Source organism: Podarcis cretensis (assembly GCF_951804945.1).
Source record: "Podarcis cretensis genome assembly, chromosome: 2".
NCBI lineage: Eukaryota > Metazoa > Chordata > Lepidosauria > Squamata > Lacertidae > Podarcis > Podarcis cretensis.
The window spans coordinates 25,086,056-25,111,010 of record NC_137171.1 but is presented as its reverse complement, the minus strand read 5'-3'; the positions used below and the strand labels follow the sequence as shown (position 1 = coordinate 25,111,010).

The following is a 24,955-nucleotide window of genomic DNA, read 5'->3' as shown; positions in this document are numbered from 1 at the left end:
AGTCAGACCAAGTATATATTTCCAGTGGTAGACTCCAGAGCGCTGCAGAACTTATTGACCTTAATTCAATGCTATCGAATCACATGCACACAACTTCAACTTGGCTCCCTTTAAGCAGATTGAACTGTATGGCTTTTTTCTACATAGAAACTGGATGCAAGAATGTTTTTATGTAATTAAAAAGCACATCCCTGCCTCAGTGTATATAGTTATTGGATTCTAAAATTGACTATCTAGCATCCCTTCACAAAACTGGAGTAAAACAAAGTCATTCTTTGTGTAGCACTGGTGTTACGATTACTTTTCAGCTAGGTATCTTGCCTGATATATAATCAGAGGAGTGGGTGATAAATAAAAAGTAGTAGTATGACTGATGGCCAAACTGAGTCTCTATGGGCTCCCAAAAAGTTCAATGGTCTCTCCCAGGTGAACCCCATTTTAAAATACAATATACTACAGTGGTACCTCAGGTTAAGTACTTAATTCGTTCCAGAGGTCTGTTCTGATCTTTCTTAACCTGAAACTGTTCTTAACCTGAAGCACCACTTTAGCTAATGGGGCCTCCTGCTGCCGCTGCGCTGCAATTTCTGTTCTCATCCTGAAGCAAAGTTCTTAACCCAAGCTAGTATTTCTGGGTTAGCGGAGTCTGTAACCTGAAACGTATGTAACCTGAAGCTGTCAGAGCTGCCTCTAGGTCCCAGCTCACAGAGGACCAACGCTAGGCTGTAGTAATGTACAAAAGTCTTTATTGAAGTTCAGTTTCCATTTCAAAGCCACAGCGTGCAGCCCTACGTCTTAAACCCTAGATCGGCGAAGTCCCGTCTGAGTCTCCTCCCCTATGACACCAGTTTAAGATCCTAGCCCTGCTCCACCTTTTACGCTGCTCTCTCTTCCTCTGGGTCCTCCTGCCCGCTGGGGCATTGCCCTTTCTGGACTCTTCCGACGCTGAGTCGCTTAGCTCCTCCCCCTCCCTCCGGCGGGCTTTAGGACCCGGTTCCCAATCCTCATTCTCTGCTGTCCCGCGCTCCTGTACATTTGAACTTGCCTCTCGCGCCAACCCAGTGACCTTCCTCCTGATCGTTACACTACTTCTGTCACTGCTTCCCTCTTCCAGGATACTGGCCGGATCTGACCTCCCCTCCATTGTCTGACTCTCCGATGGAGGTGTGGTCAGCCCTGCCTTATCTTCTCTCCCTGGTGGGGAATGCACTGGCCCCGATCCTTGGGACTCTTCCCCCCCACTCTGCTCTGGTGGGGAAGCTGGTCCTGATTTCCAGCTACTGCTCTGGGAGTCCCTGCTGCCCCCTTGCTCCTGGGGCGTTCCCCTTGGGAACCCCCTACCCCTGGCCACTGGCGCCCCCTTCTGTGAATCTTCCGATTCGCTGGATAGGCTCATGGAATCCCTCGGTCCACTGTCCTCTTCTCCTATGCTCCCCTCGGATTCTTCCCCTTCGCTCTCCATCTCCTCTCTTCCCTGTGCCTCTGCTCCTGAGCCCCTGACAGAAGCGTATGTAACCTAAGGTACCACTGTATAGAGACTCCTTTTGCTGCGTTTAGAACCAGAATTGCATTTGCATAGAAACTGTTTCTCAGGCAGCTAGTCCTGGTCTTTATAACCCTATACCTTCTTCCAGAAGGCAGAAGCTGAAAGAGATCATTTCCAGGGTGCATAATATCCTGCGCTATCTCTGAGGCTTTCTTATGGCACCTGACAGCATAGATTTGATCTAAGGTGGGAAGAGTGCACCCAATTATTCTCTCCACAGTCTTTACAACCCTGGACAGCATTGTTTTTCCCCTGACCGTGCAGCTCCCAAACCACACACACAGATCATACATTAATACATTCTCCACCGTACAATGGTAAAATGCCATCAACAGGTCCTTGGAGAGATTGTTTTTCCGGAGGATTCTTAGAAAATATAACTTCTGTTGTGCTCTCTTCGTCAGGTCTTTGCTGTTTTCTCCCCAGGTTAGGTCATCTCTCCACTCCATTCCCAGAATGCATCCAAATGCTTGCAGAACTTGGTAAGCCCTCATGTTTGCTCTTGCTGAATCTAAAAAATGAATCTAATACCTTTCTTGGAAGCAGATCTCGATGGTGCACACTCAATCTGAGTTCAGAACTTCGTTGTGATAGCATAAATTCCTGTTTAAACTGGGTTGTCTCGACTCAAACCGCAAAGGCAACACAAAGTGCTGATGTTTCCCCTTGCTTTATGGGAAGTATCCACACAAACCCACAGCTACGTCGTGGCTATACGCCCATACTGGACACTGTTTGAAGCATATTTCCCTCATTTCTGCTGAGGGTTTAACTAATTAATGACAACTCCGAGTCTGAATGCTTGGAATTCCTGGTTCAGCAGTGCACCTGAGAGCAATGCAATAGGATAAGGCTTTCAAATCAGCTCTGGCCGCTGAACTATGCATACATTAGGTACACACCTGGGATGGAGAAATGGTGGGCCTGCAAATGCTGCTGGGTTGCAGCCCCCATCACCCTGGACCATTAAACATGCCGGCCCTGGGTTGATGGATGTTGGGAATCCGACAATTTCTGGAGGACCACAGGCTCCACCCTCTGATAAACACACCTACATTTGTAGGTATACTGCACTCCTCCACCCCTTTTCTGAAGGTGGAAGGATCACAGGAACAAGACAAATGAACATACTACTAGTGTCCCCTGGATGTATGAGACACTTAATCTCAGGGTCGTGGGTTCAAGCCCAAGTTGAGCATAAGATTCCTGCATTGCAGAAGAGAAGAAGAAGAGGAGGAGGAGGAGGAGGAGGAGGAGTTTGGAATTGATATCCTGGTTTAGCACTACCCAAAGGAGTCTCAAAGCGGCTAACATTCTCCTTTCCCTTCCTCCCCCACAACAAACACTCTGTGAGGTGAGTGGGGCTGAGAGACTTCAAAGAAGTGTGACTGGCCCAAGGTCACCCAGCAGCTGCATGTGGAGGAGCGGAGACGCGAACCCGGTTCTCCAGATTACGAGTCTATGGCTCTTAACCTCCACACCACAGCATCGTACTTACGCAATCAAAAATGAAGGGTTAAATGACCATGATGGCAAGGTCTGGATTTCATTGCTCAGTCATATATGGTGGTCACTTCTGTTGCAGCATGATCAGTGATTTTGATGTTGATGATGTTTCTTTTTAAAAAAATAAGCAAAACAAAGGTATAGTGAAAGGTAATTATGCATGAATGCAGATTTAAATGAGCTTGGAAAATATAAGGCAGTTGTAATACTGAATGTGTTTCAGGATAAATTATCACTCTATGAAGTATTTGTGAGCCATAAATTTTGCCATGCTTTAAAAAAAAATTATATATAATTATGTCTTTCTGTTATGTGATGCTAAAAATTATTCTCTTTGGGCCAACATGCATGTTTAAAATACACAAACAATTGCAGTTATATATTAGAGGGTTGTATATTAGAGGGTTTTTAAGCCCAGGTCTTTTAATATGGTTGAGGAACGTATGAGCAGGCAAGTGTTAAATTGCTTTGTTAGAATAGCTAAATAAAAGCAGGAATACTGGCTCAAAATGCACTGGAACGGTGGTTTCCAAATGATCATCAAGTAATAAGCACTGCATCTTTTGGGAGTCTCCAGTCTCCTTTCAATACACTCCAGTGATGCCAATTCTACAGTATGTTTCGATTCATATATTCCTGTTTTCTCTGTATGCCAATAAAGCTTGATTGATTTGATTAATTGCAGCCGCTCCTTTAGGGTTCTTCGTTGTTCTTGCATTTCAACACTTCATCTTCAAACAGGATTCTTAGTGACCTTCCACACAAAGATGTCGCATGAGAACAAGATAAAGAATTGCCCCATTAAAAATGGGTGATATGCAAAAGGTTAAAGGGTGGCAGCAGTTGTTTGTGTCATTGCTGCTGCTTGCTTGTTTCACCTGTGGACTTGTTTCACCCTAATCCTTCCTAGCACTTGTCATGGCTGGAGAGAAAGTGGATGTGCAAGACTTCCTGCAGCAAATGCCACCTGCATTGAGATAAATATGGAAAACCTTTTGTTCATAGGATTCCAATGTGCAACCTGCCACTTCTGGGCTCCCAGGTCCATCCAGAACTGCAGTTCTGATGAATTTGTCATAGCTAGACAAAACTGAGAACTCAATAAATCCAGGGAGCTTCTTTAGAAGGAAAATGAGATGGAATGCTCTATGGAAAGAAGGAAAAAACCCAAGGTGATGAGATGAGAAAGAACTGGGGACTATAAACCTGCCTTAATTTAGAAACACATCTGTCTGTCATTTTATATACTTCAGATATTGTTTCTTCCCACCTTAAAGTGTCTATTGCCTGTGTTCCCATATAGGGGGGGTATAAGCCACTAGAACATATGTTACAGCTTAGATCTGTCCAACCGTTCCCAGACCAGGTCCAGCTGAAATATTAATTAGGAAATGCAATCCTCCCTACAAGAAAAAAAAAACTGGGATTTTATGGCCCAGCTTACAGGATGCTGGTGATGATTGAAACTGCATAGCCCCAGATTTTTAAAGGCTTACTACCTATAGTAAGTGTATTTATTAACAGAGAGTGATTTTGCCAAATCGGCTGTCAACGACTTCCAGATTGCTGATGTCACAAGTCCTCATTCAGAGAGGGCAGATCATTGTTTTTTTCTTGCTTCATTTTCTTCCGTGAGTCACATTGTCAATCTACTTGGAAATCCAGAGCACACATTAAATCACCAATGGAAAAAGTGCAGGGACTTCAAGATGGCAATCTGGGAGGCAGAACTGAATTATATCCCTGTAATATCAGTGGGCTGAGGTCAAGGCACTGTCTTAAGATCTTCAAGTGCTGGAACAAAAACTCAACCAAGAATAGTGGCAGAAAATGTGCATTTTGCAAGAAGTGATCCAGCAAAAGACAATGGAGATTGCATACTGTCAGAAAATTGTTCCTGATGTTTAGTCAGAATCTCCTTCTTGTTACTTGGATCCATTGAGTCCTACTCTCCGGAGCAGGAGAAAACAAGCTTGCTCCATCTTCCATGTGACAGCCTTTTAGATATTTGAAGATGGCTATCATATCTCTTCTCTTTTCCAAGCTAAGCACATCAAACTCCCTCAACCATCCTCATAAATCTTGTTTTCCACCATTTATCATCTTGCTCACCCTCCTCTGCCCACATTCCAGCTTGTCCATAACCTTTTTAAATTGTGGCACCCAGAACTGGACAGAGTATTCCAGGTGTGGTCTGACCGAGGCAGAATAGAGTGGTACTATTACCGTACTTCCCTTGATCTGGACACTATACTACTATACTTCTGTTGATTACAGTGCAAAAACTTCCAGGTTATCAGTGTTTCCTGAAAACAATTAACACAGAAAGGAATGCTAAACTTCCACTAGATTTCCAGGACTGTCTTTCCCACAATGCAAAAAGATCACGTAAAACATGGAAATTATCAGTTAAGGAAACGTCAGGAAAACAGAATAAAGTGCTGTCCGAATGTAACCTAAGAGAGCTCAGAAAAGGATATTCCAAGCCTGGGTTTTGATTGATTGCTCTCGTTTGTTGGGAGTTACGTATATTATCTAGGGACGCAGGTGGCACTGTGGGTTAAACCACAGAGCCTAGGACTTGCCGATCAGAAGGTCGGCGATTCGAATCCCCACAATGGGGTGAGCTCCCATTGCTCGGTCCCAGCTCCTGCCAACCTAGCAGTTTGAAAGCACATCAAAGTGCAAGTAGATAAATAGGTACCGCTCTGGCGGGAAGGTAAACGGCGTTTCGGTGTGCTGCTCTGGTTCGCCAGAAGTGGCTTAGTCATGCTGGTCATATGACCCGGAAGCTGTACGCCAGCTCCCTCGGCCAATAAAGCAAGATGAGCGCTACAACCCCCGAGTCGGCCATGACTGGACCTAATGGTCAGGGGTCCCTTTACCTTTACTTTTTACGTATATTATCTAATAGGTTTCATGAAATTATTTTGATATATTGCAATATATCCTTCAGGAATGGTGGTAACAAGAAAAAGATTTTAGCTCAGAATACTGTGATTCAAAGCAAGCTTTCAAATCACTTCAGCCCTGCAGGAAAGAAGCATGCAAAGTGGGACAGCCCCACCCATCTTGAAACTCTTGCAGGGAATGAAGGGAACTAATATTGAGCAGGGCATTTTGGTATCACAGGATCAACAAGCAGTTTTAATTGATGACTACACCCATGATTTGGGCAATTTATCCCCAACTTACCAAGTGCAATTTTTAACTTCTGAAGGCAATAGGAAGCCTGATTGCAGATTTAGATATTCTTGCCCAGATTTAGATCTTCTGCTGCACTGTGTTTATTACAAGGGTGATTAACTGAAAAGAAATTATTGGACAAATTGGCAGCTTTAAAATTAGCACTTTCCCAATTTGACCTTGGGATATCAGACATTAGAATTAACAAGACTGTGCAAAGGGCTTTAGCTTAGATAATTTTTAACTGGTGGGTCCCCCCCACTGTTGAACAGTGGGTATCACAAGAGAAGTGTAGCAGCAAAAAATCAAAAGCTGCAGAGGCTGGATCTCACATCCTTTGACTGCAAGTAAGGACTTTCTTAGAAGTTCAGAGACTTCCTCACCTTGGGCCTGATGAAACAATTCCCTCAGACTTACCTGTGAAGACTAGGAGGGCAAAAGTAATTAACAAATGCCTAAATAACAATGGGAGTAAGCACCAGAAGCGGAAAAGCAAAAAGATCACAAAATATAAGAGAAGCATTAGTTCAAAGGGTAAAGTAGTAAGATTCATTTTTTACAATCTTTCTAAGTTGCTGGATAAAGATAATAAGGCTGTCAAGGTTAAGCCAAAAGCAAGGGAGATGGCATTAAGAATAAAAACTCCCTCTACTTCCAGGAAGACCTTAATGCACAGGATGCTATAAAAGACCGTATCTCACAGTGGGTTCCATTAGCATCATGAGCTATCTTTCTCTTTCATCCTAAGGAAACACCAAATAGTCCTATATAATTATCCTAAACATAAAGGATGACTAAGCCAATTTGAGGGCAAGATACATTTGGCACATCCTTTGAAGCATACTAAGCTGGATTCTATTGCTGTGAGAATTTGTTTTATGAATGACCTGATACTAGAGCAACTATGATTTGTGCTCATTATAAGTACTGTCTAGCATGCAATATTAGGAGTGCTAGAACTCCTTTAAACAAAACTGGCATTGGGATCAAATTGCACCCTCTATTTGGCCCCATATCTCAGCATCTGACACAGGAAACAGCCGTGCCCAATAAAAACCAATGATTTATGGCAATTGGACAATGGCCAGAGCAGCGATGTCACGCTGGCCACGTGACCCGGAAGTGTCTCCGGACAGCGCTGGCCCCTGGCCTCTTAAGTGAGATGGGCGCACAACCCCAGAGTCTGTCAAGACTGGCCCGTACGGGCAGGGGTACCTTTACCTTTACCTTTTATGAAAGGGTCGAATTTAATGTTTTATCCAATGAGAGTCTTATCCCCAGTTCATATCACCACAAACCAAGGAGTCTGGCCATGAGATAGGGAAGCATTCTTTGAGTCTAGAATGAAGCCTTTGCACTCTTGTTAGTCAAGGATCACCTCACCTCAGCTCACAAGGCTATGCTCAGTGCTATCTTTCCAGAGAAACTGATCATTCAGTTCTTCATCTGATTCTTTTCCATATGCCCCATCCAAGGGAACAGTGGACACATGAGAAATGGCCTTTTCAGTGATGGCCCCATCTATGGAATGCACCTCTTAGGGAGATGTGCCTGACACCGTTTCTGTTTTAAGTGCCAAGCTAATACATTCCTGTTTACGCGGCTTTCAGCGAGTTAATGTTGCCTCGTATGGTGGTGTCCATCTTCCAGCAGGGATGCAGGTGGCGCTGTGTTAGGGACTGGGCAGAGGAACAATGGTGGAGACCGCTTCCCCAGCCTGACCCTTACAGAGAAGATGGAGACACTTCAGATTTACAACAGGGGTTTGAGCAGGGGCAGAGAAAGGGGAGGCACAGTGGGTGCAGGCAGCCCCGGGTGTCACCACTGAAGGGGGCGACAAAATGCCGGGCGGCACTCACCGCGGGACCTGCATCGCGCCCGAGCCACGCATCTCTCCTGGGAGAAATGCGGTGGCTTGGGTGCGCGGAGGCTCCACGCTGCCCAAACGGTCCACCCGCTGCCTCCCCCCCAGCTGTAGGGCGGCTGAGTGGGGGGAGGCAGGCAGACACCGAAGGCCCAGTGGTGCGCCCTTCCCCAAACACCCAAGTGGCTTCCTCCGCAGCGGGGTTTGAAGGAGGTTACAGCTCAGAGGCAGATTGTCACAGCTAAAAATTGGCCGCGGTTTCTTTAATGCTAAGTCAGCATGAGTCAGCGGCCTACAATGACTCATGCAACCTTTCACCAAATTATACCTGTATATATAGAGTGGTCAATGTTAGTGTTGGGTGTGGGTCGGTTGGATGGTAGAAAGCTGGTTGCGTTTGATATCTATAAAGCTGTCGGTCGTGGTTGGAGAAGATGACTTTTAAGATGACTCTTTCTTAAGGACTCTTTGTGCCAACTAAGGTCTGAGGACTAGGCAAAGGGGTTAAAAGGAGGTCAGAACGTTTTCTTTTACAAACACTGACACAGATGAGGGGGGAAAGCTGGGAAATAATGAGAGAGGAAGAAGGACCAGGGGAGAGACAGCTGATGGACTCAGTGTCTTTAGAAATCATTCCAGACCCCCCCCCTCCCAGAATATGGTGGGCATTGAAAGTAGGAAAACAGAGAGCTCAAAGGTGAAAGGTCCTTTCCAGCACCCGTAGCGATGACTCATGTGGAAGTAGGAGAGACGGAGGGGTGGGGTTTCACTGGGAGCAATGCCATTACTCCAAGAGGCTGCATTTCTAAGCCTCTCTCTCTGAATATTAAACAAAAGGCATTGCTAAGAACTTTCCTTGTCTTATCCATTCCTGGCAGCCTACCGCAGGGGGATCAGATCCCCTGACGCAGGGGTCAGCCAACTTTTTCAGCAGGGGGCCACTCCACTATCCCTCAGACCTGGTGGTTGGCCGGACTATATATTTTATTTTTTTGGGGGGGGGAATATGAACGAATTCCTATGCCCCACAAATAACCCAGAGATGCATTTGAAATAAAAGGGCACATTCTACTCATGTAAAAACACCAGGCAGGCTATACAAATAACTCAGAGCTGCATTTTAAATAAAAGGACACATTCTACTCATGTAAAAACATGCTGATTCCTGGACCATCCACGGGCCGGATTTAGAAGGCGATTGGGTCAGATCCGGCCCCCGGACCTGAGTTTGCCTACCCATGCTCTGACGCCTGACACACACGCTGTGGTCTGAACCAACGAGCCTCTTGGGCTTGCTGATCGTAAGGTCAGCAGTTCAAATCTGAGCAATGGTGTGAGCTCCCGTTGCTCTACCCCAGCTCCTGCCTACCTAACAGTTCAAAAGCATGAGTAGATAAATAGGTACCGCTGAGGTGGGAAGGTAAATGGCGTTTCCATGCGCTCTGGCTTCCATCACGGTGTCCCGTTGCGCCAGAAGTGGTTTAGTCATGCTGTCCACATGACCAGGAAAGCTGTCTGTGGACAAACGCTGGCTCCCTTGGCCTGAAAAGCAAGATAAGCACCACACCCCACAGTTGCCTTTGACTAGACTTAACCGTCCAGGGGTCCTTTACCTTTACCATCTTTCATTGGAGTGGATAGGACTTGGTCGTTATTTATCTATGGTTGGATGAATGCTTTATATACCTTGCATTGTTAGTATTCCAAAATTTCCCTCTGGTTTTATATTGCTTCTATATGCTGTATTTTATTTTTGTCAAATCATTTGTGATACTTCTTACTGTAAAAAGAAACTGGCAAATGAAATTAATATTAGTAATAGCAGCAGCAGCAGCAGCAACAGCTGTGTGAGGGGTAAACTATAGTTCTCAGGATTCTCCAGGTAAAGCAAAGTGCTTTAAATGTATGGTGAGAATGTGACCTTACTTCATTGATAACTTTCCCTTCCCTTTCCAATTAAAAGTAACGGCAACAAGATGTGTTTGACCAAGAACCTCAGTGGCAATATTCAGAGAAAAGGAGCCCTAAAATAATTAAGAGACTGAAAGGAAGGGTTGCGATTTGTTTTTGTTTGTTTTAATGGAGGAAAGAGTTATGCTATATTATGGTCTACATCTGAAAATAGGAAATCAGCAAGTAGGGAGGCATGAGAAAATAGAAGATTGCAACGAATATCCCTTGGTTCAGCAAGCAAGAGGGAAAATCAGGGCACCTGAACAAGCCTCAGAGCTACCGTTTTTCCTTCACAGTTCCAAAGAGTAATCATTAAGGGACGTTACTGGTTTACAAACTTCTAGGATATTCAACCCAGTGGGGGCAGCTGGGAATAATGTGAATGCCCAGTGCACTTAAAATGCAATGCTTGTAAGTTTGGTTCCATGCATGGCCAAATATGCTGGTGTCAATAACAGGATCTCGTTCCTTGCATGGGTTCCAAGTGCTCCTCCTTGTTCAGATTTTGCCAGTATTTGAACAATGGCATGCTCATCTCTTTTTCTCATCAGCAGCAATAAGAAATCCCAAGCAGGAGAAAGCAGACGCAAGAAATCACAGGACATCTACATTGCTCAAAAAACTATTCTAAAGCACCTAAGTAAATTTAGGTCCTTTAAAAGTGGGTTAGGCACTTTGAAATTAAAGATACATTGGAACTACAATGACTTGACGCTCCACAAAACCTAAACCTACTAGAATGGCTGAATCGCACAAAATTAACCCCGGTTGTGTCTGCACACTGAGCACACCTAGAACCAATCCCATACCCAAAATAGCCTGCAGTGATAACTCCTTAATTTCTTTCAACTTCTACTTTGTTGATCAAGGGATATAGTGGAAGCTGAGACCAAATAGGATGAGCGTTTGGAAAACTGAAAGCCATCACCTTGCCTTTGAATCCATCCAGATACGTGGTTGCATAAGACATTGCTTCTTTATAAAAACATTACCATCTGCAAAGGAGATTATTTCAAGTTCAGAATTCTCCGCAGTGACCCAAAAGTGACTTGGGGCCACGGTGCACATGGGAAAAATTCCTATGTGGGTCTCATTTCTGTGCACAAAACTATCTTATGTATCCAAATATGCACAAACACCTCTGTTTGCACACAATGGGCAGCCGGCATCAGTTGGGCTTCCTACTGCAGGAGACGTCATATAGGCATCTAGCACATGTGATGGCACATAAGGAAGGTACCTGAAATTTTCTCAATATAACAGTATCGGTTGTCGTATGTGAAGCTAAGACAGTGAACCAAGGAAGAATGAAAGCCCTGGGAGCCTTTGATCATGAAAACTAAGACTTGCTGGTTTCCCCCACACGTCTGGGTTACCTTTTGGCAATGTAAGCAAACGTCATGTATCTTGTACAAATATGTTTGTGGCCCCTACCAAATGTTTGCTAATTCCAATAAAAAAATCACAGAACCATGTACACAGAACCATGTACACAGAACAAGGCTATGGAGTAATCTCATCCAATACACCCCACCCACCCCAAAACCCTAAGGCATCATCTTTTATGCAAAAACACCCCAAATGGATGCCTGTCCCAATTGTACAGGACAACCTCCAAGAAGGCAGTTTCCTCAACTTCCCCAGGCAGCACGTCCTATTGAGGAACAATATGCATGAGTCAATGAGGCTTCTTCAAATGTGTGAATTTGAATCTGCTTTCCTGTAATTTAAACCCATTGCTTCTGGTTCTGTCATCGGTGCACTATGTGATCATCTACTTCTTCTCCCCTTCTTTCCGACATCCTTTAGGAAATGAATAATTTTGACTGCCCCTTAACCACTTTGAGATATCCCTAGAAACAATCTTCACTAACATGGTATGTGAACTTTCAAATAACAAGAACACACAAGCTTTGCAGTTTTGATTGGAAGGGGGAAATAACCTGGGTGTGCTTTATTCTAAGACTTGATAGAGGTCTATGTACCTGCCAAAGGACAAATTATACAGAGACAAGAGTTGACAAAAAAACTCAAAAGCACCTAAGTGATTAAGGAACTTAGACTCCACATTTTAATTCCTAAAATAAAGCCCGAGGCATGTAGTGTTGATTCACAGTGCAATAATCCTTTCTAAACTGACTTGCTGTAGACAGCACTGGCATTCTACTATAGGAAACCAATGGGGATATTAATATCGGCTATTAACACTGATCCTATCTCATAAATCCAGCCTGTCTGTTACCACAGCACTCAAATAAAGGTGTTCTGAGGTCAAGAGGATGTGGTGTCCAAACGAGTCTTCTATTCCAAGCGGAAAGCAGCAAAAACAATCTCTACAGCAAGCATCAGATCCATATGTAGGAAAACCAAAAAGCTGGTTTTAAATGTCATGTTTTTCAAAGTGAGAATTGGTGCTGGAACCAGTTCTAAAAACTGGCTGGCTGAGCTGCAGCTGCAGCTGCAGACAATCAATCAAAGCAGCTCAGAATCAATGGGGAGGGGTGAGAATTGGAAGCAAGGGGGAGGGAAGCATGCACATAAAATGGAAAACTAGGAGCAGGTTACAAGCCTTTCTAGGCCTTTAAGATTACAAAGAAATGTGAGCCCACTTTAGTGTTTTGTCTGCAGTCAAATGTCTCCTGAACGGTTTCCAATCGGCGTACGCACCAACGACCGGTTGCGTTGTAAAATGTGGACTGCAGGCGAACAGGACGGCAAGTTCTGTGAACAAAATCAACACGGCAAACACTGACGCTTTGGGTATTCACCTGGCGTGGCTGCTTGTCTGAATTCTGAGCTGCTCCACACTGATGCCCCCCTCAGGGGCAGAAGTAGTGTGTCCCAAAGTGAAAGGACAAAGCACTAGCAAGAACGTTAACTTTCTCCCTCAACACCAAACCGGCAGTACAGCATTCCTCACCCATTGTGAACACTGCCATGGTTCAGTTCAGGAAATGGAAACGCTTCAGGAGCAAAAGAGTTCTTGACAGAACTGCCACAGCCTCCATCAGATAAGACCCCTGTGGCCTTGCTATAGAATATATTGAATGGAGATTAGGTGGCCATGCAAACCGCCATAACAACAAAGCTGTGACTAAGGGCAGGTCAAGGTGGAGGAAGGCCTTGGGCAATTCCAGAAACAGTTACCACCAGGCCTTAAGTCACTCAAGTCAGTACTGTTTGGCCAAAAGAGTGTTTTTTTGAAAACAACAACAACAATAATAATAATGGTCACAGCAACAAATTAAGATGAGGGGTGCAACACTTATTGTCCAACTCCTATTCACTTGGTTTTGCTATGCTTTTCAGGCAGAAACACTGTTTGATCCTGTGCCAGAAGTGTAGGGTGGGACTTGCTCAGGTGAAGCATCCAGAAAAAGTGAAAAGTTGTGAGGGGGTTGGTGGGAGATGAGCAAAGAAGTGGCAATTTGTGTATGACGTGTGAGTGTTCGAGACCAAAAAAAAAAAAAAAAAAAGGAATACTCCTGCCAGTATAAAAACGAGCAGTGCAAAACTGACTGGCCCCTGGCCCCAGCTTTGGCATCCTCTTCAAGAGCTGCACCCCTCTAAGTTCCATTTTCCTTCAGGGCATCACCTTCTCTTCAGTCAAATGCATTGGCCCATGACTTACAGCCAACAAAGAGGGCACTGGCTGTAGGTCATAAGGTGATTGATTCACCATTGCTTAGTAAACAGTTAATGTGTGAGACGTGTATAGATATATATCCCGCACTTCAGAATATAATTATTCATTGGAGGCATAACCAAAGCAATGGAATAAGAAGTCACCACAGCAATGTTTTTGCATCCTCTTGACGTTTGTACAAGAACAATGCTGTCTCTGGGCACCTCCTAAAGAAGGATGCAAGCCTTCTCATGCATCAGTGGGCTGCCTAACATATAAGCCAAACTCTTCATTGAAATTAAATTAGTCTTCCACCCTATACATATATATAATATTTATCTATATGGCCCATGCTTTCTCCTCCTCCGTTTCCCAGCAAAGCCCTATAAATACTAATCTTTGTAGCTTTAGCTGTTGCAGCTGTCATCACCCCCCACCTTCCAACTCTCACATAAGAACAAAATAAAAAGGGTTCTATTAAAATCAAGCACTTAACATAAATATTAAAACAATGGTAGGGACAAAATATAACTCTACATATAGAACTTCATAACTACCGTAGCACCTATTACCATAAACGAAAGCAAATCTGGTCTGACAGGGAACATGGGGGGGGGGACTGAGGTGACGCTAACAGAACTTGCGACTGTCATCATTTCATTCACTCTTTTAAATTTTTGTTCGTTTACAGTTGACAACCTTATTAAAATTCATTTCACTAACCAGTTCATTCTAAGTTACTATGGTTACCAAGGAACCCTTTAAAAATAAAAATAAAAACCTTCAAGAGGATGATGATAGGACTTTAGCAATAATAATAATATTAATAATAATAATAATTAAAAAAAACAAAAATTGGCCAGTGGCAGGTTCTCCTACTGGTTCTCCGATGAGGGCTGCCCTGCCACGTGCCCCTCCTCCTAAAGCCCACCAGTCCACAGAAGGGTAAAATCATGTACAAGTCCATTTCTCAGTTCCCCAGGATGAGTTTGACAAAAGAAGCCACGTCTGTCTCTTTGGATTCGTGCAGGGTGAAGAAACTGTGTTTCTGAAAGAGAGAGCGAGAGAGAACCAGTGAGGAGAAGGGAAAGAGAGGGGAAACATGTCAAAACCTTTCATTACACCTCTCACAGGAATCCTAGATTCGCCCCCACCACCACCACCACACACACACACATTACCTATAAAAGGACCACAGTAATTCCCAAGCGGGACGCAGGTGGCGCTGTGGGTTAAACCACAGAGCCTAGGACTTGCCGGTCAAAAGGTCGGTGGTTTGAATCCCTGCGATGGGGTGAGCTCCCGTTGCTCGGTCCCTGCTCCTGCCAACCTACCAGTTCGAAAGCACGTCAAAGTGCAAGTAGATAAATAGGTACCGCTCCGGCGGGAAGGTAAACGGCGTTTCCGTACGCTGCTCTGGTTCGCCAGAAGTGGCTTAGTCATGCTGGCCACATGACCCAGAAGCTGTACGCCGGCTCCCTCGGCCAATAAAGCGAGATGAGTGCCACAACCCCAGAGTCGGTCACGACTGGACCTAATGGTCAGGGGTCCCTTTACCTTAATTCCCAAACAGGGTGATGATGACAGCGGGCCTTGACTCAAGGTACATTTTCCGTGGGACACATTTGGATGCAGCACCGAGCCATCAACCATGGTTAACCAGGTGAGTTTGTGCACGAGCCTCCCTTTCTCCAATGGAGAAACAAGCCATGAAATTGGTTGGCTTAGCATTACATCCCAACCACTGTCCCAGTTAGTTTTGCTGCAAACAAACCACAATAGGAAGCCAAGGTTCCCAATTGTGGCTTCTTGGGGAGGGCTGTTTTGGGTGTAATGCTAAGCCAGCCATCCTTTGGTTTGTTTTTCTGCTGGCCACAGGAAATAGCAGAGCAGGGAGCTCAAGCCCAGCTCATGCACAGACTGATTTGCTCACCCATGGTTTATGGCTTAGTGTGGCATCCAAATGCAACCAACGTCTCCACAGCAAAATACAGATGTCCTCCCCACCCATGGTCAAATATAAATGAACTGGATACAATATTATTGCAAAAATGGTAATCAGCATTCCGTCAGGGCTATCAAAGAAAAGCTTACCGTGAAAAGCAATTGAGAGCTACTGGAACAATAAATAAATACCACTGAACTGGACACAACTCAGCAACAAAAACTTCCATAAAGATTTAAATGAACAAGGAAAGAAAGATGCCTAACGTCTTTCTTGTGTGGGAAGTGCTTTTCACCTCTCTCTCTCTCATTAATTATCACAATAATCCCATTAAGCGTGTATTCAATACAATTTTCACAGATAAGCAAAGCCAAGATTGAAAAAGAAGGACGTGCACCAAAGTTAAAACTGGAAGTTCAAAGTTCAGGAAGGCCTGAAAGATGCTCCTCCCTAACCACTACAGTGGATGCAACTCAGAGAGGGTTTCCTTTGTGAGGAAAGACTTGAAAAGGTCCTCAGAAATGAACGCAGACCCACCCAATCTCTTAAAAGAGATCTCCAAAGTATTTCAGTCAATGAGCAAATGAGTTTTGAATACGAAGGCTTTGAGGGAGGGAGGGGCCACTTCAATGTGGTACGAGGTGTGACTCTCATGTATGATCTAGATCTCTTTGGCTGGGTCCTAGATTACGCATTGTAGCTGCAGTCACACCAGGGTTTAGGCGAGAGAAGAATCTATTCATCTAAATCCTGTCTCAGACTTATTTAGGGCTGGCTCAAACACAAGTATGTGCATATGTATAATTATATTTCTATATTGCCCTTCATCATAAGATCCCACGGCAGTGCGCAGAATAAAATACAGGATAAAAGCAAGTAAATAAGTACAGTGAAACGAAACATTCATAATTTATGTGCATGACACATGGTGGGGTCAGATGAAACTCCATAATTGCTCTCTATGCAACATATATGCCACAAGAAATCATGTGTGTGGGAGCTTACTTCCATGCAATATACAACAACACAACAGTACACACAACAACACAACAGTACACTGATAGCCCTTAATTCATACTAAATGTCCGAAGTGTTGAGGTGTGTTTATGCAGGAATACTCTTGTGCCACACTGTACATGTTGGAACAATAACAAAGTGTAAGCCAGCCCTGGCCTGCCAACCTAGCAGTTCGAAAGCACCTCCGGGTGCAAGTAGATAAATAGGGACCGCTTACCAGCGGGAAGGTAAACGGCGTTTCCGTGTGCGGCTCTGGCTCGCCAGAGCAGCGATGTCACGCTGGCCACGTGACCCGGAAGTGTCTCCGGACAGCGCTGGCCCCTGGCCTCTTAAGTGAGATGGGCGCACAACCCCAGAGTCTGTCAAGACTGGCCCGTACGGGCAGGGGTACCTTTACCTTTACCTTTAAGCCAGCCCTGTAGGAATGGGAGTGTTCCCATGCTCAGAAGAGGTGTTCCCCTGAACCCAGGCAGTGCAGAGCAGTGGGTATAGCTAACATGGTACCCCAGCATGTGAGTAGAGCATCATCTGCAAAGGGCATTGAGGGGGTGAGGGAGGAAGAAAGAGTAACACTCATTCTCTCCAGCTGGAGATGGGGCCTGGGAAAAGGTGGTCAAATATATGGGATCCTGCCACTAATATTAAGAACTTCACGGTAACCAGCCAGATGAAAATCTGAACATCAATGTCCGAAAAGAAAAAAGAAAAAAACTGTGAGGAAAATGGCCACTTTTCAGACTTTCAGCCTTCTGCAATTTCCTGGCTCATAGAACTGGTTTATGTTGCAAAGGATTCTGGGGTGAAGAATTTGTCCTTGGTCACAGGCTGGACTCACGGGCCTGTCGCCCAGCCTAATGAACACCCTTTTGGCCAATCTGTCTTTGAAGGAAGCTTTGCCTGCCATTAATGTTATTCTCCCAGGCGGAACCTCCCATCAGCTTCCAAGGAACCCCAGGGTTCCCCAGGACGCGTTTTGGAAACCACGGCGGTAATATAAAGCAAAGCATAAGTAAGTAAGAAAATTAGCTCTCTAGCCATGCCCGAGTCATCCTCTCATTTTCCACTTGAAACCTCAACGACGCAGGAAAGCAAAAGAAGCAGCCTCAGCCTTCAAAGACAAGCAGCCCATTCCAGGACCACAATGTCTACTGCCATGGGAAAGTGAAAAGGGCTAGGGAAGGAAAAGCCCAAACCACAGGACCTTACAACAATAATGTCAGCCATAAAATACCACAATGCTGAGATAGATTTCAGAGGTGATCCAATATCCTAATTCAATAGAAATGTGCAGGGCTGCCAACCAGAGCTTGGCTGAAGAACATGCCTTTCCTCACTTCCACCCTGGCGAACCCAGCGTGTGCTAAAAAGCCACGTGATAAAAACACTGCTGTATGATTTGGAAGCGGGTGGAGGGATTAATTCTATAAATGCACGTATGGTGCATTTTTAAACAAGAGCCAATAAATCGAGGCCTTTCTCCACCTAAAAAGCTGTTAATGAAAGGTACATAGGATCACAGAATGCTGGAGTTGGAAGGGACCACTGGCTTAATCCAGTCCAATCCCTTGCAATGCAGGAATCTTTTGCCCGACGTGGGGCTTGAACCCACGACCCTACATGATAATTGCGTTATAGATCCCTTTTGCAGAAATGCCATAGGAATTACTTACACCAAAGAAAATCCCGTGTTGCAAAACAGAACACTCTGAACAACAACAAGCAACACGTCGGCTAATATTATACCGACAATATTTTTATAACACTATACTGTTTCAAAATTCATAAACAGAAGACATATAATATGTCCATGGAGTCACAAACTAATAAGAATCAAATAAATGTTCCAGGAACAAGAATGGTAGGAATGGTAAGTCACTGTCAAAGATCACTGAAATGGAGTCAGAATGCCTTTCCACAGTCAATGTCCTACAAACGTGAGCTGATGGGTGCTCCAAACATCGAAATAGGCTGCTCTGAGCACAACAGCAAGAACAGTACAGTTCTCCCAGGATAATAAACTGTTTCAATGATAAATCTTCATCAGCAAATTAATAGTTCCCAAAGGTACATCAAATGGCCATGGATCAGCTATCACTAAAAAGTGTAGTAAGCTGGTGCCATGTCGCTTGTTGTTGTTGCTTGTTGTTGTTCATAGGAATTACTTATACAAATTTCTTTTACAAGAAAAGAAGAGGATAATGGTTCAGAAACTTACACTTGGATATCAGAACCACCATTTAGTAAGAGTCAAAACAAGGTGGCAGACTTGGGAGCAGCTCAGAATTTCATCAGCATTAAGAAGGAAATACGTACTACTATATTATACACATAAATGGATGGAAGGGTTGAAATCATTGCCAGAAGTCCCCACCTCCCTTCCCCAGGGACTTCGCAGAGGTGAGAAGGACATGGTGGTGGTTGCCACAAAAGTTTTTGGAAATTCATGCCGTCTTGCTTGATATAGTGATTTCATGGGTACAGGTCATAGAAGAGAAAGGGAACTGCAACTTCTCTACCGTAAAAATGGATCCCATGCAGTAAAAGCAGCTTGAAAATTTGTATAAAAGCCCCTTCAGAAAGAAAAACTACAGTCATCTCCCTCCAAACTGCAGTGCCTTTTTAGCAACATCTGGGTGGAAATTGCTGAAATGTCCGGGAAAAGCTCAACAACTTTTGTGTCCGGATTTTCACTTTTTGAAATATGGCAACCCAAACTGGTTCTTGAGTTTCCATCTGGCAGAAACAATAGTGCTGATTAAGGATACTTAATGAATTTGATCTCTGAGGATTCCAGTACAAATTTACCCATTCTGCACCTCCCTGAGTAATGTGGGAGTCCCTCCCTGGGACTTAAGGCAGTCACTGGATTTCACACTTCCTAAGGTAAGCTATTGGCTCAAAACATGATTCAGATAACGTAAAAGAACGCTAACATTTGTGGGTTTCCATCTACCCGGGGGGAAAACCCAAACCAATTCTCAGGATGAGCATCCGCAACGACAAGTTGTCAGAACCAAAACTTGTGTTTTCTGCCTGTACTGCACCTGGATCTGTTGCAACTACAAACTCACCATTAGTTCAGGGTATGTTGGCCTCTCTTTGGAATTCTTCTTCAAGCTTTAAGGGGGGAGGAAGAGAGAGAAAGGAAAATTATATGTGTGTTTCAGCCAATAGAAGCAAACAGCCAACTTGCCCGTGAAAACACAAGGAATTATCTGTGTCCATGTAAAGGAGGGTGATGGGACTTGCTTTGCACCAGTCTCAGCACCAAAGGACACCAGAAATGGAACCAAAGCGATGCCAACTGATGTCCACCCAAACATGTGACTAGATCATGCATGGTTCCAGCTCCCATGCCTATGCATGCAGAGAGCGATGAACACAGAATCCCTCCTGCATTAATTCCCATGCTTAAACTTCCCTTAAAACTGCAGGCATTGGAGAAGGGGCCAAGAGAAGCTGTTCTGCCCTGCTCTCTGGCAATCATGTGAGGAGCCCTTCAGGCATATCATTTGTATGGTGACTTAAGTGTGACTGGGATTCCAAGGCAAACTCTTAATTCTGCACAGCTGGTGACAAGCTGTTTCAGTGCCCTCGCCAAACTTCAGTTCCCAGTATACTTTGCAGGGCACCAGGACAAGCTGAACTGGCATAAAACCAATACTTACTTGTAGATGAGCCTCCTCAGACATTCCCACCCCCACCCCCCCAAAGAGATGAGCACATATAATATTCATTTATCAGCTGTACACAATACGGGGAGCTGTTCTACCTTCCCATCACCTTTGATCTGCGTCACCCATTGCCAGGACAGGCCAGCTCGGAACGCTTCACCCTTTCTGCAAACAGCTATTATTACTACAATGGGTGGCTGGGAAAGTTTGTCTGTGACTTGAACGGGTGAGGTGGAAGGGTAAAAAAGATCCATTTATTCCGGTCTCCCTGCAGCTGAAAATAGCTTTGAAGACAGGATGTAATAGCAACTCACTTCCTGGCAGAGTATTTACGGGGAAGATGCTTGGAGTGACTTGAAAAAGGATCTCCACACGTACACATGCTTTAGCAGAGAGGGGAAGGAGGTGTAAAGTGTCACACTGAGAGAAACAAAAGTGTGATCATCGGGCTATAGTAAACACACCCTCTTCTGGGATTTGCCAAGCCCAGGGGGTAGGGGGGAAGTGGAGAATGCTTACTGAAGGGATACTTCCTGCCCATCTCTCACTGCATCATCTCAGAGCTCAGGTTTACGGAAACTCTTATGCTGTGTAATATAACAAAACCCAATGATTCTTTCGTGTGTGCATACACGCACACCCCATGTCTTTGCTTATCAAAACTGACAGGAGAGAGTGTGCATGTCGAAAATTGTTTTGGTTTTTTTTTTTTTTTTTTTAAATAAACTAGCATCGAACTCTATCCAAGCTGGCCATGAGGAAATTTCGTATTCTTCTGCTAATTTATTCCTTTCCCATAAGCTTTTCATAACTTTACTATGAACCTAGGCTGCATTTTTGTAGAGTTTAAATCTATTTCTCTCTCTCTCTCTCTCTCTCTCTCTCTCTCACACACACACACACACACACACACACAGAAAGAGAGAAAGAGAGAGAGGATTTGGATGAGAGTAGCAATAAGAAGGCAGAAAGATAGGGGTAAACTGAAGATGCAATATATAAACCGAAGATGCTAGATGGGATGATACGATGGCAAGTTTGGCCGTCTGAAAAAACATAGTTCCAGTTACAGATAGGTAGCCGTGTTGGTCTGCCATAGTCAAGACAAAATAAAAAAATTCCTTCCAGTAGCACCTTAAAGACCAACTAAGTTAGTTCTAGGTATGAGCTTTCGTGTGCATGCACACGAAAGCTCATACCTAGTGCATGCACACGAAAGCTCATACCTAGAACTAACTTAGTTGGTCTTTAAGGTGCTACTGGAAGGAATTTTTTTATTTTGTCTTGAAAAAACATAAACTTACAGTGCCAGGACTAAATGGCTCAAAAAAGGCCACTATGAAACAATGAAGTAAAACAGCACCCATTTAAATGTCACAAAAGGAACTCCATTCTTTTAGGCAACCTGCAGGAACCAAAGACTCTACACTGCTCTATTTCAACGGTCTTTTCTCTTCTCCTCACACTCTGCCTTGGCACAATGGCGTTTCACGTCTTGCCCCAGAGAACTAAAGGACCAGAACTCTGGCACACTGAGTCACTTCCCCCATAGACCACTGAGAGGTCAACATGACATTTCCTGAAAGCTACAGGAAACAGTCCTTGAGGAAAGTTCACTCAGACACACGTGCCTCAGCTCAGGAAGAAGGCAGTGGAAGTAGAGATGGCTGATGTAAAGACCAGGCTCACATATGCACCTTGCCAGATTCCCTTGAGAGCTTCTGCCTGTTTTCAAAACAATGGAGCAGCTACTTCCAGAGCAAGTATCTTGATCATGCCATTAGCAGCCAAAGGCAAGCATCTGCTGAGTAATTAAACTGACTTATTTTTTATTTATTTTTTAAAAGCAAGTAGTGGACTAAAATAATTATCCCTACCTCCTCTACAGCATTTTATAGATATTTGTGACAAATTTTCAAGGAGGGATGTGCGTCTTATACCTGTCAGCCAGACCCTTCAACCTCAATCCTGCAAAGATTTTAACTCATAAGCTGAATTCTGGAGAGAAGGTGGGGTTTAACCCACAAGCATGGGTGCTGCTCTATAAAGTAAAAGGTGATTGGCTCCTGCCCCAATGAGCTTACAATTTAAAATTTCACCCAGGGGTGAAAGTTAGCAAGTTCAGTCCAGCTACACTAGAGCTGGTCATTTGGGGCGAGCGGTGGAGCCATTTGTTGTTGTCGTTGCCACAGAATTTTAATGCATTTTAAATCTGATTTAAGTTATTGGTTGTCTTTTTCTCCTTTATTGTAGTGTGAATTCTGGCCCCAACCCAGTGTTTTTGACCCTTATAGATGCAAACTTCCTTTTAACCTTTTTTTTTAAAGAGCCAAAAAGGCAGCATGTAATTCTTCTTTATTTAAAAAAAAAACAAAAACTACTAACATAGTGCATTTGATTTATGTATTTACTGAAATAGTTTAATGGAGATGTTATTTTGTTACTGCAAACTATCCTGAAATAATTAATGAAGGGTGGTGCAGAACTAATACTTTTAAATTATGTTTATGCATTTATATGCATACGTGTGTGTGTGTGTGTGTGTGTGTGTGTAACTATATACACACAGACAGATCAATATACTCCAGAATAAAAGAAATCACAGTAAAACCAGTCAAATTCTACTGAAAGCTCAGTATTAAAACCAAGCAAATTCCTGGTGAGCACGCAAAGGTCTTCAATAGCATTTGGTGCAAACAAACAACAATAAACTAGGTCAGAGATAGAGGAACCTGTGGCCTTCCAATGTTGTTGGACTACAGTTCCTATCAGCCACAAGGGTCTATTTTGTGTTTCTAACTGGTTGGGTGTTTTTTAAGTGTACGCCGCCTTGAGATGCTTGTTTGGAAGGTGATTAAATGTATCCACAATAGCGATAATGATCATAACCATTAATACCTGCCTATTGGTTGTGCTGGCTGGGGCTGATGGCAGCTAGGAGTCCACCGACATCTGGAAAGCCAAAAGTTCACCTCCCACCCACCCCCTTAGACTGCATAAGTCTGGGAGCAGGTTCTAAAGTTAGTTTGGGGTCTCGTGGGGTCCCCACCCCAAAAAATGACTCACGCTTACCACTGTGAGGTAAAATCAACAAACTCTGCAGAGAAGGTGTCTGGGAGCTGAGGCGATGGCTCTTCCACCACCTGCTTGAGCTGCTGGAATGGCGTCCCCCAGGACTCGTATGGAAACCGCAAAATGGCCAGTTCAATCTGGGCATGGAGAGAAGATGGAGAGACATCAAGATCACTTTCTTAGGTTATTTGTTTTTAAAGAAAGGTACCTTATAAAGGTACCTTTATAAAGTACCTTTATACAGTGGTACCTCAGGTTAAGAACTAATTCGTTCTGGAGGTTCGTTCTTAACCTGAAACTGTTCTTAACCTGAGGTACCACTTTAGCTAATGGGGCCTCCTGCCGCCGCCACACGATTTCTGTTCTCATCCTGAAGCAAAGTTCTTAACCCGAGGTACTATTTCTGGGTTAGAGGACTCTGTAACCTGGAGCGTCTTTAACCTGAAGCGTCTGTAACCCGAGGTACCACTGTATAATAAAGGCACAGAAAAAGCTGTGGCGCTGTGGTCTAAACCACTAAGCCTAGGGCTTGCCGATCAGAAGGTTGGTGGTTCAAATCCTTGCAACGGGGTGAGCTCCCATTGCTCGGTCCCTGCTCCTGCCAACCTAGCAGTTTGAAAGCACGTCAAAAGTGCAAGTAGATAAATAGGTACCGCTCCGGCGGGAAGGTAAAGAGCGTTTCCGTGCGCTGCTCTGGTTCGCCAGAAGCAGCTTAGTCATGCTGGCCACATGACCTGGAAGCTGTACACCGGCTCTCTCGGCCAGTAAAGCAAGATGAGCACCGCAACCCCAGTCAGCCACAACTGGACCTAATGGTGAGGGGTCCCTTTACCTTTACCTTATCTAAAAAGTACATTGAGGAGACAAACAACACTGTTCCGTTTCCCTAACAACCGTAGCTTTTGCTGCCATCTGCAGGCATGGCCCCGCAATGGCACCGGACCTCCTCTTACGGCTTCTGCTCCCTCTTTTCTTTTTTCCGCTCCCCCCTTAGAAACCCTGGGCTCATTTGGCGCCTCTGGAAGGCACAGCCTGTGCGAATCCCTGGAGACGGCATGTCCCTGGGAATATTTAAAAGTAGCAGCATGTGAGGCCAGTTCAGCTGGTTTGCGCCACGTACCCACAGCCTTCCCTGGAGAATGCAGAATGCCAGGGGAGGGCATGCTCTCTGTCTTCTCCCTCTCCATTCCCTTCCCACAGGGGCTGTTGCAACCAGAGGGGACTCATCGTTCCCTGGAGAATGATTCCAGTTTGCCAAAAGAAGCTGTCTGTTTGCTCTGAATGCTCTGATTCCCTGAAGCAGGCATGGTGCCAGTTGAGCGAGTATGGAGACAGATTATGACTGCAGGACACCAGGTTTCTTCCAGATAAACAACCTACACATGCACGCTGATGCCTAGCTGCATTAGCATTTATCGGAAGCACTGTTTTAAAAGAGGCTGCGGAACGCTTGTACGTTCTGAAATTCACCTGCCTACCCAAACTAGTCTGTTTTGGCTTGTTGTTTTTTAAGGAAGCCAGTCCCGATTTTAAAAACCGATCAGTCCCAAGGATGCTCAAAGCTGCC

The 24,955-nt window shown here is 44.4% G+C and overlaps 1 protein-coding gene and 1 long non-coding RNA gene across 3 annotated transcripts in view; one reads left to right on the top strand and one right to left on the bottom strand.

Annotated features, from left to right (window-relative positions):
- Nucleotides 1-1,543: 1,543 nt before the first annotated feature.
- LOC307210166 overlaps nt 1,544-24,955 on the top strand; it is a 34,036-nt gene continuing 10,624 nt past the window's right edge. Inside the window, exon 1 of the long non-coding RNA XR_013835894.1 lies at nt 1,544-2,028. This is a non-coding gene — a long non-coding RNA (uncharacterized lncRNA). The remainder of the gene's footprint in view (nt 2,029-24,955) is intronic.
- Nucleotides 11,968-24,955, bottom strand: part of MAP2K6 (mitogen-activated protein kinase kinase 6) — a 77,654-nt gene continuing 64,666 nt past the window's right edge. For both annotated transcript variants that reach the window (XM_079965641.1, XM_079965642.1), the window contains exons 10-12: nt 23,389-23,525; nt 19,714-19,759; nt 11,968-14,728 (exon numbers count right to left, since the gene is read on the bottom strand). In XM_079965641.1, the coding sequence (XP_079821767.1) occupies nt 14,651-14,728; nt 19,714-19,759; nt 23,389-23,525 (261 nt within the window). In that variant the 3' untranslated portion in view covers nt 11,968-14,650. The remainder of the gene's footprint in view (nt 14,729-19,713; nt 19,760-23,388; nt 23,526-24,955) is intronic.